This window comes from Lissotriton vulgaris, chromosome 7, assembly GCF_964263255.1.
Source record: "Lissotriton vulgaris chromosome 7, aLisVul1.2, whole genome shotgun sequence".
NCBI classification, from domain to species: domain Eukaryota; kingdom Metazoa; phylum Chordata; class Amphibia; order Caudata; family Salamandridae; genus Lissotriton; species Lissotriton vulgaris.
In genome coordinates this window covers 212,477,000-212,492,761 of record NC_141695.1, presented here as the reverse complement: position 1 = coordinate 212,492,761, position 15,762 = coordinate 212,477,000, and the positions used below count along the sequence as shown (strand labels likewise).

The 15,762-nt window shown below is 41.6% G+C and overlaps 1 protein-coding gene across 1 annotated transcript in view; it reads left to right on the top strand.

Moving 5' to 3' along the window:
• The window catches only part of LOC147701228 (neural cell adhesion molecule 1-like), a 31,538-nt gene extending 16,131 nt beyond the window's left edge, over positions 1-15,407 (top strand). The window contains exons 3-9 of the mRNA XM_086929969.1: positions 828-1,046; positions 1,821-1,967; positions 4,741-4,875; positions 7,006-7,123; positions 7,938-8,101; positions 10,187-10,385; positions 12,992-15,407. Coding sequence (XP_086786095.1) covers positions 828-1,046; positions 1,821-1,967; positions 4,741-4,875; positions 7,006-7,123; positions 7,938-8,101; positions 10,187-10,385; positions 12,992-13,052 — 1,043 coding nt within the window. The 3' untranslated portion in view covers positions 13,053-15,407. The remainder of the gene's footprint in view (positions 1-827; positions 1,047-1,820; positions 1,968-4,740; positions 4,876-7,005; positions 7,124-7,937; positions 8,102-10,186; positions 10,386-12,991) is intronic.
• The last annotated feature ends 355 nt before the right edge of the window (positions 15,408-15,762 follow it).

Sequence of the window (15,762 nt, the reverse complement as noted above, 5' to 3'; positions counted from 1 at the left end):
CTCTGCTTAATTTTCTCTTCTCTCTTTCTGGTTTGTATTTAATTTTAATTTAATTTTAAAATGTAACATACAAAATAATTCTTCCTTCTCCACATCCCTTCTCTCCTCTTAATATGTTGGCAATGTTTTACCATGCTATGTTCTGCCTTTATTTGTAAATCTCATGGTGAGCTTTTCCCAGATCCTCTGCTCCACTTTCTTTTTTTTGCCTTCTATCCACAATTTAGGTTTGCAATATTCCACTTTCACCCCATCCCACTCTCGTTTGGTTTGGTAATTATCTTCCTTTACTCCTTTAATCTTATCCCCTCTCTTTGTTTTTACTTTTGTTGGTCCCATTTCTGATTTGTCTCTCGTCTTTGAAATAATGAACTTTGTAGGTATTCCATATGTGTTTTGTTGTATTTGCTCTTTTACCTTTACTCTTCTCACCTCTGCCTAATTTGTCTTCGTAGCTTTCCATCCTCTTCCCAATCCCTTCTGTCTTCCTGTGTTGGCACTGCTCTTCTTTCCTTCCTTATTGCCTCTGTTATCTTTGACTTTAATGGTCTTTCTTTGTCCTAGCTCGTTTTTTTTTCTTTGTCTCAAATGGTCTTTCTTTATCGTATACCTGCTCTTGTCTTTGTCTTTAGAGAGGTTTCTGTGCCCCATTATCTTTGTCTTTAATGATCTTTCTTTGTCCTACCCCGTCTCTCTTCTTTGTGTTCACTGGTCTTTATTTTATCCCCTCTCTCTTCTTTGTTTTTAGTGATCTTTCTTTGCTCCATCTCCTCCTCCTTTGTTTTTACTGGTCTTTCTTTGCTTAAGTAACATTTGTTCCTCTGCAGCTGCTGGAACTGGTGAGGCCACCTTCCAATGGTTCAAGCCAAATGGAGAACAAGTTGAGGAGGATGATGAGGATTATCTTCTGAAGCCTATTGATGAGAGTTCGGTTGGGATCAACATCACTGTGTCGCGAGCAGATCAGAGTGGCGTGGTACGGTGCCGTGCTGAATCCGACAGTGAGAGTGAGGACGCCGAGCAGAGTATCCACATCCGCGTGATCCGTAAGAACACTCCTTGAAATTGAACCATGACAAAACATCTCCGAGACACGGTTGATAGGGAGAGACTCGTCTATAGGGAAAACTCGATATTTCCCAGAAAAGCAGAGGGCAGTGATACAGAGTTATTTAAATGTCAGTTGCACCTGCCATGTGAGTCATACAGAAGTGCCCAACTTTTCCGAATTTCCCTGGGATCCATATGATTGTGACCTACAGAGGTGTGATCACAATAAATTCCCTCTTTTGATTTTTTATGGTTTCTAGTTTTTGAGCTCTGGATTTTGTCTTCTGTTTAGTTTCATATTATTCTGTAATACTGCATGCCCATACGCCTCTCTCGGCTGTGATCTTTATGGTTACTTTATTATATAGCCCTACAAAACTCTTGCCTTGCGAGAGGCTTCAGCAAACTTTCTATAAACTACAAGTCAGGGTAAGGCCGTGTAGTAGAATGATATGATAGAGCACGTGGAGAAAGAGAGAGACGAAAAGGAGAACAATGAGAGAGAAAATAAAAAGAAACAAAGGAGAGAGGAGATAGTGTCAAAGGGTGGGTGGCGAGTGACAGCGGCATGCCTCAGAGGAACTTGACATGAGTGTGTTGATGTTATTGCCTATCAGATGGAAGGCTTACACTGTAGAAGAGCCTCCTACCTCTGTACGTCGCCCTTGGCTCCATGTTCTGCTTGAACTGTAGCCTAACACACCACAGCTATACACCTACCTCTGTCTATGCACCCCTCACCTGAAGTGTCTCCTCTTCTGACCCCACAGAGCGGCCCACCTTCACTTCGAATGAGAACACCTACCGAGAGATTGAGCAGGGCTCTGAGGCTGAGATCCGCTGCAGTGCGACTGGGATCCCCATGCCCACCATCACCTGGATCCGCAACGGCAAGGACGTCGCACAGTTCAAAGATGGTGAGCGGTCCACGTAAAGCGCTATGATGATCATTCTACCTGAAATGCTGTACAAAGTAATAAAGCACTATAGTAGGCCATTGGCAACAGAAAGTTGACATTAATCCGTTGCGGAGGTGATTGACGATGAATGAGGCTGCACAGATGCATAATTTACATTGGCGTCAGTGGTAGAAGTGTTTCACTGGTGTGTGACGTTGAAGGAGTGCAGTTCAGGCATACGAGGAAGTGGTGCATTGCATGGTAAGATCATGGAATTGTTTGATTACAGAATGCAATGGTGGGGTGTGTTACCTGGTGACATGGAAGGGGCTCTACAGAGTGACATGGACTGGGTGCATTGTAGGGAGGTGTAGATGCATTGAAGGTGTGAATTCCAAAGTGACAAGGCAATGTCATGGAAGGAGTGCATTGCAGGGTGACATACAAAGTGTGCATTGCATTTTTGCATTTTGACGTGGAAGTCTTCAATGCGATTACGCGCCTTGCATGGTGACACGCAGGTGGTGCATTTCAAGGGCAATACTCACCTCCCACACCTCATACCTATCTCTTCATTGCTCTGTACTTCCTCACCTCTCTTCTCGGTTTATACTGTTTACTTCACCCTTATGGAATGTCCTCACTTCTTCATTACTGCCTTTTGCTTTTTCGCCTGCAAGTAAAGCTGGCTGTGTTCTCTTGCTCTCTGCAGCCACTATAGTTATTGCTGCCTGATTCACTGTGATGAAGATAAGTAAGGAGTTACTGATTCTTCAGTCAAGGTAGATGGACAAAATGTCTTTTCTATTCACAAAATCCTCCTGCATCAGTTTTTAGATTTCATGGTCCTGTGTTTTCCAGGTCACTCTGTGACCATAATTCAGTGGAATCCCATCCGCCTGCAGTCTGACGCCCTAACATTTTGTTTTTTAATGTCTGTGTTGTTGGATTCTGCTTTAATTTAAAACCTAATGGCTATCCTCATGGCCAGTGCACCGAGGTAGCTATGCACATGTTCGCACCCCCACTCTTGCAAGTGTGTGCTGTGCTACGAGGCGCTCGAGAGGTCTCTGGCTATTGCTGCCATTCTCTGGAAGATCCTGCAATCTGAAAACTAGTCCTCTCCTGATGTGTTCAGTTCCATAAACTTAAAACAAAATGCTAGCAGTAGTTTGAAATAATTGCTCTTTGTGTTTTTTAAGCAGTTTGAAACTCTCAGGGGCAAATTAACAAGTGGGGGAGATAAAATTATCGTCGCTTTAGCGCCCGTTTTTGGCGGCAATAATTTTATTGCAATATTAGCAAGGACAAGCTACAGCGTGTTTCCGTGATTTAGCACCCGCTTTGCATTGCATCGTTAATGAGATGCAAAATAGGCATGCCTAAATAGACTTCATGGGAAAATATTTACAACAATGCCCCGGCTGGCGTAGCAATAGAATCGTGCTAACCGGCCATTAACGCTGGATTTTAATGTTTGCTAAAATCCAGTGTTAGGCATACTTTGCATGGGAGGTGGAATATGGGGTTACGACCACAGGGTCGTATCAGCAAGGTTATCGCTGTTTTGCAGGGAACATCGCTGGTTTTCCAGCGATGTTGGAACATTCCCTGCTATCGCTGGAATTTTTATCACCAATGCTCTAAGCATTGTAAATACAGCGCTAGCTTGGCAATGAATTCCAGTGACAGCCGACAATAGGGAAACTCGCGCTAGGCGCGGCCAGCAATAATTATCACTGCCGATTGTTAATATGCCCCTCAATTCGCAAAGTCAGAAGGTTTATGACATCTAAATAATTATTTTGTATGTTCTAAACCCATTTGAGTCAGGAAAGTTTTACCACCTCTAAACATGGGTTTTGAAATTGATGTTGAATCACAATTTGGAAGAGGCGTGTTGAGGGAGTCGCTTCCAAATTGCAATTCAATCAGGTAAGTATCATTGATTTGCAACCAGAATTCGTAGACATTTTGGGTCTTGGAGCAGCATGTCCTTGCTGCTCATGGAGGATTTGGCCCCTGTGAAGGGAGTTTGTCCCAGTCATTTATTGGTGGATCTTTTGGTCTTTCCTGAACTTACAGTAGCTTGGTTGATCTAATGAGGATGTATCTAGTTGGTTGCGGAATTACATTTTCAGCCTAAACTCAATTTTTTATTGTCTCTCTGACCCTTGGCTGATTTCTCCAATGTGCACACCCCTGTCTGGCGCCTACGATCTGTTGATAAACTATTTCCAGTCTGTGGTCTGAAAATACAGTAAACTTCAATCTATGGTCTGTTTTACACTATTGCCGGAGTATGACAGACTAAACACCTTCAGCCTGTGTTTTTGTAATGTTATATAGTCATGCTTTGTCCTTTTTATACTCTACTCTAAGGTTGTGGTCGTTTAACATGTATCTTCAGGCAACTCCAGCCTGTAGCCCCAATATGCTTAAGCTGTGTACGGTTTGCAATGCACCTATAAGCTGTATCCTGTTTATAAGGGATCAGCAGTAGATGCTCTTGCATTACTGTATCTCAACATCATGGTTTATTGTAGTGCCTCTCCCTGGAGTGGCATGAATATACTTCATCGTTATGGGCTGTTCATACTGTATTTGCATCTTGTGCCTCATTTCAGTTGACTCTGTAACCCATGGTCTGTTTATATTGTATTTTCTGCCTGTGACCTCTTCACAGTATACCTGTAGACAGTGGTTTGCTGATACTGTTACAGTGGCTAATTCATCGTTATCGTCCTTTGGTAACGAGTGTCACTGTCTCTTCTGCACCCATCTCTCGCAGCTCGCTTCTCTATCAAGAATGGAAGCTTGCGGATTACAAAGGTGCAGACCTCTGACGCCGGGCTGTACAGCTGCAGAGCCAGCATAGAGACCAGGAATGAGGTGGAGCAGAAAACCTTCACCCTCTCAGTAAATGGTATGTCCGTCCCCTGCAATCCTGAATGCTTTTACTTAATACTTAGAGGTGGGTGAAATTGAGTGAATGTTTTTGATATGTAATATGCATAATATTCACAAGAATTATGGGTTTCCCTTATATGACAAGCGGGTGGATGTCTGTACGAAAAAGGAAGGAGAAATAAGCCCTGGCAAGCAAAAGGCATGCAAGATCCTGACAAACTATTGAACCACTAACTGAAGAACTATAAGGGACAAAGAAACTGACAAGTCAGTATCTGAAGAATTATAAGGGACAGACACACTGATAGTTCATTGTCTGGAACATTATAAGAGACAGGGAAACTGAAACTCCATTCCCTGAAGAATTATAAGGGACAAACAAACAGATTACCAGTGCCTGAAAGAGAAAATGATACTCCATTATCTGAAGAGATATAATAGATCCACAAAAAGATGAGTAGTACCTTTAAAATTATAAGAGAGACCAATTCTCCAGTGTCTGAAGAAGTATAAGAGACAGAGAAACGGATACTTCAGTGATTGAAGATTTATAGGAGACAGAGAACTGATACTCCAGTGTCTGAAGAAGTATAAGAGACAGAGAAACTGATACTCCAATGATTGAAGAATTATAAGAGACAGAGAAACTGATACTCCAGTCATTGAAGAATTATAAGAGACAGAGAAACTGATACTCCAATGATTGAAGAATTATAAGAGACAGAGAAACTGATACTCCAGTGATTGAAGATTTATAGGAGACAGAGAACTGATACTCCAGTGTCTGAAGAAGTATAAGAGACAGAGAAACTGATACTCCAATGATTGAAGAATTATAAGAGACAGAGAAACTGATACTCCAATGATTGAAGAATTAGAAGAGGTAGAGTAACTGATACTCCAGTGTCTGAAGAATTATAAGAAACAGAGAAACCATTAATCCAGTGCCTGAAGAATTATAAGAGCCAGCAAACAGAATAATCAGTATCTGAAACATTATACTGGAGAGAAAAACTGATACTCCAGTGTCTGAAGAAATATAAGAGACAGACAAAAGATTAATACTGTCTTTAGAAATATAAGAGAGACCAATACTCCGGTGTCTAAAGAATTACAAAGGACTGACAAACAGAAGAACAATGTCTTTAGAATTATAATGGATAGAGAGATCGATACTCCAGTGTTAGAAGAATTATAAGAGACGCAGAAACTGATACTCCAAAATCTCTAGAATTATAAGGGACTGGTAAACTGGATGAACCAGTGTCTGGAAAATTATAAGGGGTAGAGAGACTGATACTCGAGTGTCTTAAAAATGATAAGAGAAAGAGAAACCTGCGCTCCAGTGTCTGAAGAATTATAAGAGTCACATAAACTGATACTCCAGTATCAGAATTATAAGGGACCAACAAAAGAATTAACCAGTGTCTAAAGGACTATTAGGGGCAGAGCTAGAACTAGAAACTGCTGTTTCTGAAACATCATAAGGAACTGACAAACAGAGAAACCAGTGTCTGAAGAAATATAAGGATCGGAGAAATTGTAATACAGTTTCTGCAGAATTATAAGTGCCAGATAAATAATTAGTGTAAGGACTGCAGAATTACACAGGACTTAAACCCTCATAGACTGGGGTCTTTAGTATTACCCATGACAGAGAAGCTGGTAAACCAATGACCACTGAATTATATGGTACATAGAAACTGCTGGACTAGGATCATAGCAATTACACAAGGCAAGGAAACTGGAAAGACAGAGGTCTGCAGCACTACATGGAACAGGAAACCAGGGAACTCGGCTTCTGTTGTACAAGGTAGAGGTGTAACACACAACAATGTCTCACAAGGGTGTCAATTGGAGGTCAATTACAAATAGCACAATTGCCTGCTGAGAAATAAATCAAGAAGGGGAGAAACTTTTAGAGTTTGGTCTTTGAAATTACACAAGGCTGTGAGATTAAAAGACTGGGGTCTGCAGAATAGAACATGGCTGAGAACGATTATGGTCAGCAATTAAGTGGGTGGGAATACCTTCTTACATCTTCTGTTAAACTCACATAATCTCAACAACACACGTACATAGAAAGTTGTATTTTTGAAAGTCTATGTAATAATGATGTCTTTGGTCATTTTGTATATGTCCTCAGTTCCCGCAACCGCCCACTTCAAAACCAACTCAACAACAACCATGGGTGGAACTAACAGCACTGCATCCCTGATCTGCCTGGTTGCTGGACACCCCAAGCCCCAAATCACATGGAGCAGGTGAGCAAAGTTTCGTTCACTAAGGCATGAATTCACATCAGCTTCTGAACCATTCACTTCCCCAAAGTGCTTAGGTCTGGCATTGTTCACTAAGCACTGTAGAGCGTTAGGCTGCTTTCTAGCAGTGTTAACCCTTTCAGTGGCATTGCAAGGCTGCTTTGGATCCAAATTAAAGCAAGTTAATTCACCAGCACCTTTACACTTTTCCACCCACATTTAATGAATCCCTCTGCCAACCATAAATGTGTTAGTTCTAGGTTTCATGATTGGTACAGTTTCTGTTCATGTTTAAGCTCTTTTAAGAACCGTTTGTGGGATGATTGTGTTATAAATCACAATGTCCCATTCATATTGGGACTAACAGGAAAGGATTTAGAGATATTTCATTAGGGGATTCTCTTAATAGCATACCAGCATTGGCTTTGCCACCACTCCATGAGAGACCCAATGACATGCCCAGTGGAGGCTTTGCCAGTGAGTGTCTCCCAACTAACACCATGATATACAGATGGGGAGCTACTAGATGAGCAGACAGAAATGATGACTTCTTTTTGAGAAAGAATATTCAAACAGGCCTTCTCTAAATCAGGGGATAAGTCTTTTGGGCGTTGGTGCTTCATATAGAAAATGTGCACAAAGTAGAAACATATCTCATGTCACCATTATGGGAAAAGGGCCTGTGAACAAACTAACCAGGAGGACATCTGTGTCATGTGTATTCTGTGACATGAAACCTGTAATAAGAGATAAAGATCAAAAGTAAAATTCCTAAAATATTTTGGAGAGGAAATGAAGTCTTTCCTGTTTGTTTCAGGGCTGGCAAACCTGTGAGTGCTGTCGATGGGAAGTATGCCTTTAATACAGATGCAAGTGAACTGCTGGTCCAGAACGTGGAGAAAGCTGATGAAGGAAACTACACCTGCACAGCGCGTAACAAATTACACCAGGACGTGGCCACTATCTCTCTTGAGGTTCTGGGTAAGAATGACCGTGCAAGAACTAGTGGAAAAATAACTACATCTGCAGTCTTCCATGCCATCCTAAGAGGGGTTTAGATGCAACCCCATAGTCAACTCTGTGAATAGCTTTAATCTAGCAAACAACTTCAGCATTACAGCCTCCATATCTACCTAGTCAATTTCCTCCATGCCTGTTCAGCATAAGATAGAGGTATCTTCTGGTTCAATAAATTCTGTTCTTCACCACGTGAGGTAACACTGATATTGAAGGGGCCAAGAGGCAAGTAATTCTGCACATCCGCACATGTTCTAACATAAGTAGAAATTATCGACTGAAGTGGTCCCCAATAACATGAGGTAGCTTGGATATAGTGGGTCTCATTGTCATTGGAATCTGTCCCTCAGCATGGCTGAATACAGAGAGTTTTGTTGCATTACCCACCAAGGTAGCCTGCATGACAAGGTATACTCGAGACAGAGAGCTCCCCTGGTTTAATGACTGCCCTCCATCTCCCTGTGTGATCTGCTGATAGAAGTATCTCGTAGTCTAAGTGGGGTCTGCACCAAACCATGGTGTAGTATTAGGAATACAGAATGTTGTGATAGTTCATTGACTCTAGGGGTTATTTAAAGTCTGTTGGATGTGGGACACCTGTCGAAAATAAGTATGTGTGAGTGTACAGTCTAAATAAGGCAGACAAGAAACTTGTCAAATCTTGGAGCATTTACCACACCCGCCAAGCTTTATAGAACCCTTTTTGTCGCTCTCCTCATACTGTAATATAGAATTACAGGGACACCACTGTTTATTGACTGCCCTGCCCATTATTCATGGCATAACCGCGGATATGTCTGCAGCAATCCACCTGCGAATCCATGAGTAAGGAGAGGCTAGTCCATATGGTTGCCTGATATAATACAGATGACAAAAATATTGTGTGAACAGAATATTGTGTCAAAAATATTGAGACTAAAATATCGAGAAGGTAAGTGCAATAGGTACATATAGATTTACTGTTCTTCACTCCACACCTATGTATCTTGAAGATACATAAATTGTCTAGATACATATACGTGGAGTTAAGTATAGTAAAAGTTTTTTTACCCATAGAAATTTCCCTTCAAAATATTGTTGTCCTTGATACTCCTTTCACACAATATTTTGACCATGCAATATTTTTGACTCAATATTTTGTCTAAACACCATCCATATAGAGCACCAGCATGAGGAAGATACATTTATCACATGACCATTCGGAAGAAGGACACCTTTGATGCACCCTGACTCTGGCCACATTTAATGTTTGGGGGGAACCAATATCCTACAACTTGTGGAGAAAACTCTGAATGTTGAGTACAATCCACCGGCTAAATTTCCACCACCATATGGATATTTTTGTGGAGGAAATTGAGCCGGTGGGTTCTGCCTCAAATTTAGCGTTTCCTTCAGTAGCTGGAGGATTTTCAGTTACCTACAGGCTCGAAATGAGTTCACTTGCCAGATAACATATATACCGACACAAAGAAGGAATGGTCAATTTACTGCACCCCTCCTAACATGGTGTAATATAGTGAGATAAGACACAGACCTTCCTTCATGGCTGACTTTGTCCTGTATCATCTAGAGTAACATAGAGAAGGAAGGGTAACCTTGTTTATTGACTTTACCCCTCCTCACATGGCGTAACATAGCGAGAGAAGTCCCTCCTTGCTGGTTGAATATTTCATTTATCACATTGAGTTTGCGCCGCACTTCATGCTCTACAACAGAAGCAGAAGAGCATTATGGTCCATCAGGTTTATTCCTCCAACCTCCAACCTTGTCTGTGACACAGAAGGAAAATAACTTTCTGTCAACAGTCTTTCCTGCCCACCAGGTGGAACCACACTGACAGAGAGACGGAAGGGACTGCTGCATGTGGCGCATAGCATTACATAGAGACCAGAAGGATTTAGGGTTCAATAATTCTATCCCCTTAAACTCATTGATTTTATACCCTTATCAGCAAGAGATCTCCATACACCAGGAGGTAGAACCCCTTGCATTCACCAGGGATTTGAAAAGTGAGGTCAACCTCCTTAACTCTATTATCTGTCTCCACAGAGCTCCAGCGGAGTGTCCAGCCCAAGGGTGTTGGCGCCGGTGGCATTGTGGGCATCGTGATGGTCATCTTCCTCGTGGTGCTGCTGGTGGTTGATGTCTCCTGCTACTACACCAATAACTGTGGTGTCCTGATGTGCCTTGCAGTGAACTTTTTGGGGAAGCACCCTCATGGAGGCAAAGGACATATCCTGGAAGACAGGTAGGGCATCCAGTTGCACATTGAGAAGGTAAAGCTGTACACAGTGGCTTAAAGGTAGTCCTCGAGGAGTAGTACTTAATGTATAATTCCCACATAGTTATTGTTACACTGAGTTATTGTTACACCAATGAACTTCTTATCAAGTGGTGTGCTGCTGTCATTAGCCCTAGTGATGCACATGAGACATGGCCATTTCTTTGCTATGGCGAGTCACCTCATCCTTTCGTCCTTCTGAGGTTGAACAATGAAGAACCATAGAGTTCAGATAATAATATTAACATAAGCTATTCCTGTAGCTTGAAGGCTGCTACCCTATGACATTAAGTACTATGTATAGTTATTTATACATCTACTAAAATGAACCCAGACCCCGAAGGGCAGCGGAGTGCTGTATGTTTTAAAATAACTCCAGGGAGACAAGCCAGTTGGTTTATGATGGGACAGGAAAAATGAGTGAGAATTATCATACTGTACATAAGCAGGCCAAATACACATGATTAGAAGACCACAACCGTTTTTAATATTCACATCATTATTACACTGTCACAGGATAAATGGCACCAACAGTTATAATTACAATTATTATAGCAGCAGGAGGAGTGAAGTTTCCTAGAAGCCATATCCTGCTTACTAAATGCTAGATGGCTGCTCCAAAGGGCAGAGGGAGTGTTAGCCTAAATGTAATACTATTGAACTTGTCACACTGTGGGCTGCATAAGGGGTGCAGTTAACGTGAAGAATAGTCCTCTGTCGGGCGGGGTCATTTTAACTACTTTCCACCAGGGGACAAAATGTTACCACCCTCTCCGACCTCCTATGAGACACCAGTTAACTGGGCAGCCACTACCCACTCTGATCATTCCCTGTGGTCCCTAGTTCCCCCTTTTGGACCATTTCACCCTCCCTGAAGCTAATCCTTTCAAAGCACAGCAAACACTCACTTGCTATTTCTAAGAATTACTAGGAATCTACATACAGCTGTTCTCTACAAAACATGTCTTGGCCCAAAACCCACTGGGAAAAGGACAAGGAAGAACACTTTCCTGAGGCACCCTAATGTGATCACTAGTCTGTGCATGTTCAAGATGACATCCGTTGGCTGGGAATCCAGCAGTAGTGTGCTGATCTGCCTGGAGAACTGGCAAACTGTTTGGTCTTTGGCCAGCACCCAGCTCATTGTACCTCACACGCTTTTAGACCACCTGGAAACAACCTTCGTAGACTCGGAAGGGGTCTTCGGTCCAACTCTACACATATTACTGCTTGCACAGAAACCCCCTTGTCCATTCAGACTTTAGAAATGTTATGCAATTGTGTATGCTGTAATTCCCTAGCAAGCATGCACAGAGTATGGGTGTCCCCACCCCAGCAAATGGGACCATTGTATTGACAATAGGCATCTTATCCTTGTAGAGGCAGTTCATAATTTTGAGGTGGAGCCTCGAACCATCACCTTTGGTTCTCCATGAAGTGGCTTCCAAGGCTGTCCTCTTCCATCCCTCACTTGTCCTGCACAATCTTCATGACAATCTTCATGACACTGTTAGACTGCCAAATGGACAGGGAGCACTCACTTTCATAAATATTTCTGACCAGCTAAACCGCTCCTAACATCCATTTTATGGGTGGACATACTTTCTCATCCAACTGAAAGGCCATACCAAAGTAAATGCAATCTTACATAAATCTTTGTAATAAAGTGTGATATAATCAGAGCCTCTTTCTGCAAACACTCATCATCGTGTGATATTTTGCCCTTCCCCATGGCCTTTGCTATAAACGTTAGGGCTGGAAGCATGCCAGCTGCCCATGATTTTGCTTTCTGCTTTGTAAATGTCCCTTTCCAGAATGTGATGCTGCATATTCACTTAAATACTCGTGCCTAACCCATGTATTCACTGCCTCATGCTCACCCGGTGGCTCTGGAATAAGGCATTTCATTGCCAAATCATCTAGTGTGGATGCCCAAACATCTGGAGGTCTTATTAGAAGGATTCATATCTTCATCCCCATCTGGTGTCAGCCTTCAGAAAGGGTAAACCTAGACCTGGGCAGAATTTCAATTCCACCAGAGAAATCAGAATCATTTCAGTAATTCTACCTCACTCTTTGACGTGGTTACCAATAATAATGCAATTATGCCCACGAGGGCATATATAGCAAGCGACTGCTCGCCCTCACTATCCGTGTTCTGTTGCAATTGGTGCTATACTTAACACAAAATACATCCTTGCGTCCATTTTGGAAACAAGTGTGCATTTTGAAATAGAAAATAGCGCTAAATGCTGGAAGTAGGAAGGGAGAAAAACCTATACCAAGTGTGCACTTTTAGAGAGCGCGAGCAGCTGCTTGCTCACGCTATTTACATTCTGTTGCATTTAGCACTATTTATCAGTACAGAATGCATCCTCGCATCCATTTGGGACATAATGGGCCATTTTTTTCAAAAAGAAAATAGTACTAAATGCAGAATTACGCGAGTAATTCTGAGTAACCTCACTGAGGGTTTGGGTAATTCCGCATAACACAAAATTACGCTGACCCCCTAGGTAAAACTAGATTAAAAAAATATAATGATTCACACGTATGCTTCTCTTTTCTTATAGGAAAAAGAGTGAAAAGTCAGCGAGATGCACGGTGGTCAATGTCTCTGGCATCGAAGCCTGATATCTCTTCTGGAGTTTAAAAGAACCATCAGCCTCCTGCCTTAAGAAGGAGATGTTACTCAGAGACTCAAGTTGTGCTTCTTGGACTAAAGTGCCTACATCGGTCTTTGTTTCTTCACTGCTGCCTTGGAATCTGCAACTTCAAAGTGACAAGATGACTTTAGTCTGCATGCCATACCAGCACCTGGATACCCGCACGGGTGACAAGTAGCGCTCTACAAATCTACTGTCGCTGACCGTCATGTGTCCATGACCATTGCCAAAGATGTCAGCAATACTCGGCACAAGCCTGTTAGCTACCTGAGCCTCGTCTGCTTTTTGCAATTGAAGTTGGAAGTCTTATATACAAGGAGCCTGCCAATGTTGTCAGCTATAGTTATATTTAATGCAAATCTACCCTAACCTGCGCAGAACAACAGGACCACTTGCTGTTAGAGATGGCACGGCTGTATGCAAGTCTTAAAGCCATTGGAGTCTGCAATATCCTACACAAGGTAGTCATCCTGTATGTATGGGCCATTATCACTGCAGTCCACAATATGGTATACAAGTATTTCTATGTACAAAGGTCTACTCAAAGAAGCTTTCAATATGATGTACAATGTTTCTGGACATCTGCGTCGTCCATTTTCTATACAAGAGTCCTAACCATTGATGCTTCGGATGCAGCATTCAAGGGTGTCGGCCTTTAGTATGAACCACACGCTGGACAATGTCCTGGCTATCAGAGTCACCCATCTTCTAGTTAAGGCCATTGTCCACTGGACAAGCCACAGGAAGGCTAGGCCTACAATATTCCACAAAAACCACAGATGAGAAGAAGTTTATCTCCCAGTTCACTCTGGCTTCATTCAGCCTGGTGGCTGGAAGAGAGAGGGAATAAGAATTCTTTTAAAATATTTACTAACCATTATATATTTCCTTAACACTGTAAATGCTGAATAAAAGCATACATTTGCACTGTATTTGGCAACCTTATCCCCTTTCCAGGTTTGGAGACCAGGTTGCAAACATATCTTAGACAACCTACAGGACACGTGTTCCAATGAAGCCTAGAACTGAAGTGAATTTAGTCTGTACATGAAGCTCAGGCCCACAAGGGACCATTAGGGGGAGGGTTAATCGTAGTTGCAGACGAGGAGTACATCAAAACTGGGACCACCTATTATCTATCGTGTAATTTGCTTGGAAAAGTTACTATGTTTCAATCCCTTGCTCTTGTCTTGAGTTCAACATTGACAAACAGGCTAATGTGCCTAATTCTTTTGTCTATTATTATCAAATCCCTACAAATATCCCTAAATATTTGGCCACTTCTATGAACTATTTCATAGCATGCATGGGCTGCTGTACCTTGGCGTTGTTTAGTTATTAACACAGATTTTCTGGGTAATGTATGTTCGTATTTTACTTAATGTTTTCTAATCTCTATAAATATCCCCTTGGGTCTGGCCACATTTCTAAAGCTATCAAAGAACAAAACATAACCCTGGCACAATGCAATTTTTCTAAACAGCACGATCATAATGTGGCCATAGGTATAGAATGACATAGCACTTGTGACATAAACATGTCCACTCAGAAACAAACTTTTCCATGGTTGCTCCTGCTTTAGCCTACGCGCTGGGAAACCATAGTGGACCTGAGGCCTACTCTTACTGTTGGCTCTTCCACTACATGGCCTGTCCCATAACACATCCATTCCAGAGGCCTGATCAGGAACCACTTTCTCAGAAAACCCACAGGCCCAGAGTTAATTTCTTCCCACATCACCCTCTGGGACCCCTCCCCTTCACTTCATCCAAACTTTTCATGTTTTACCCTAAAAAAGCCCGCTCTTACTGGCATTATACAACCCACATTGTATTGTAAATAGTTCCAACATTATTTTCAATCTTTTTATATGTTATTGTGCTGGTAAAATGAATTCACCTACAACCGAGATGTGTGAGTAAGTTTAAGGACAGGTTTGGATTCAGCCAGCCCAACTCGCCTGCTTCTTCTTATTCGTTTGATAAAGCTATATAAATATTTTATATTAATGTTTGTTATATTTCCGTCAACTAAACATTTGATATGCGAGGTCAGAGGTGGTAAAGTGCTTTCCTTTCCTCCCTAAGAGGTTTGAGCACATTCAGTACTGAGGCCTGTTTTTGTCTCAGTGCGGTACAAGGAAACAGGAATTATTGGACCATATAACCTTTTCTGTTCAATTGCATATTGAATATAAAACAGAAACACCAGTTCTTTGGTTATGAGATGTCATGTATATAGATGTTTTTTCTGTGAATTGTTTAATGTGTAATCTAATGTTACAAAATGTAAAACAAAAAATAAACATCATTTTTATACTGAATTATTTGCAGTTTTTTAATTACAAGGATGAGAAGACAGCCGGTCTGCTAGAACTGTTTTAGGAAGAAACATGATGATATTCTCAAAGAAGTCTTGAGTTAATATCAGGACGATATCAAAATAAAAACAGGCCAGTTGGAAACTAATTAGCCAATGACGGAACACGTGTTTATAAGAAGTTTCACATCAAGGATAGAATAGTTGTGTTTTGTGAATAAAGACTCTTCATACAAAACAACTCTTTTGTGGTGGAGTGCTCGGAAATTAATTTCTTTTCTATGGTCTTTGCCCTCTTTGAAGAAAATGTTGTGGCTTTCTTCACCCTGGAGCCCCAAAATTCAGTTTTTATAGTATAA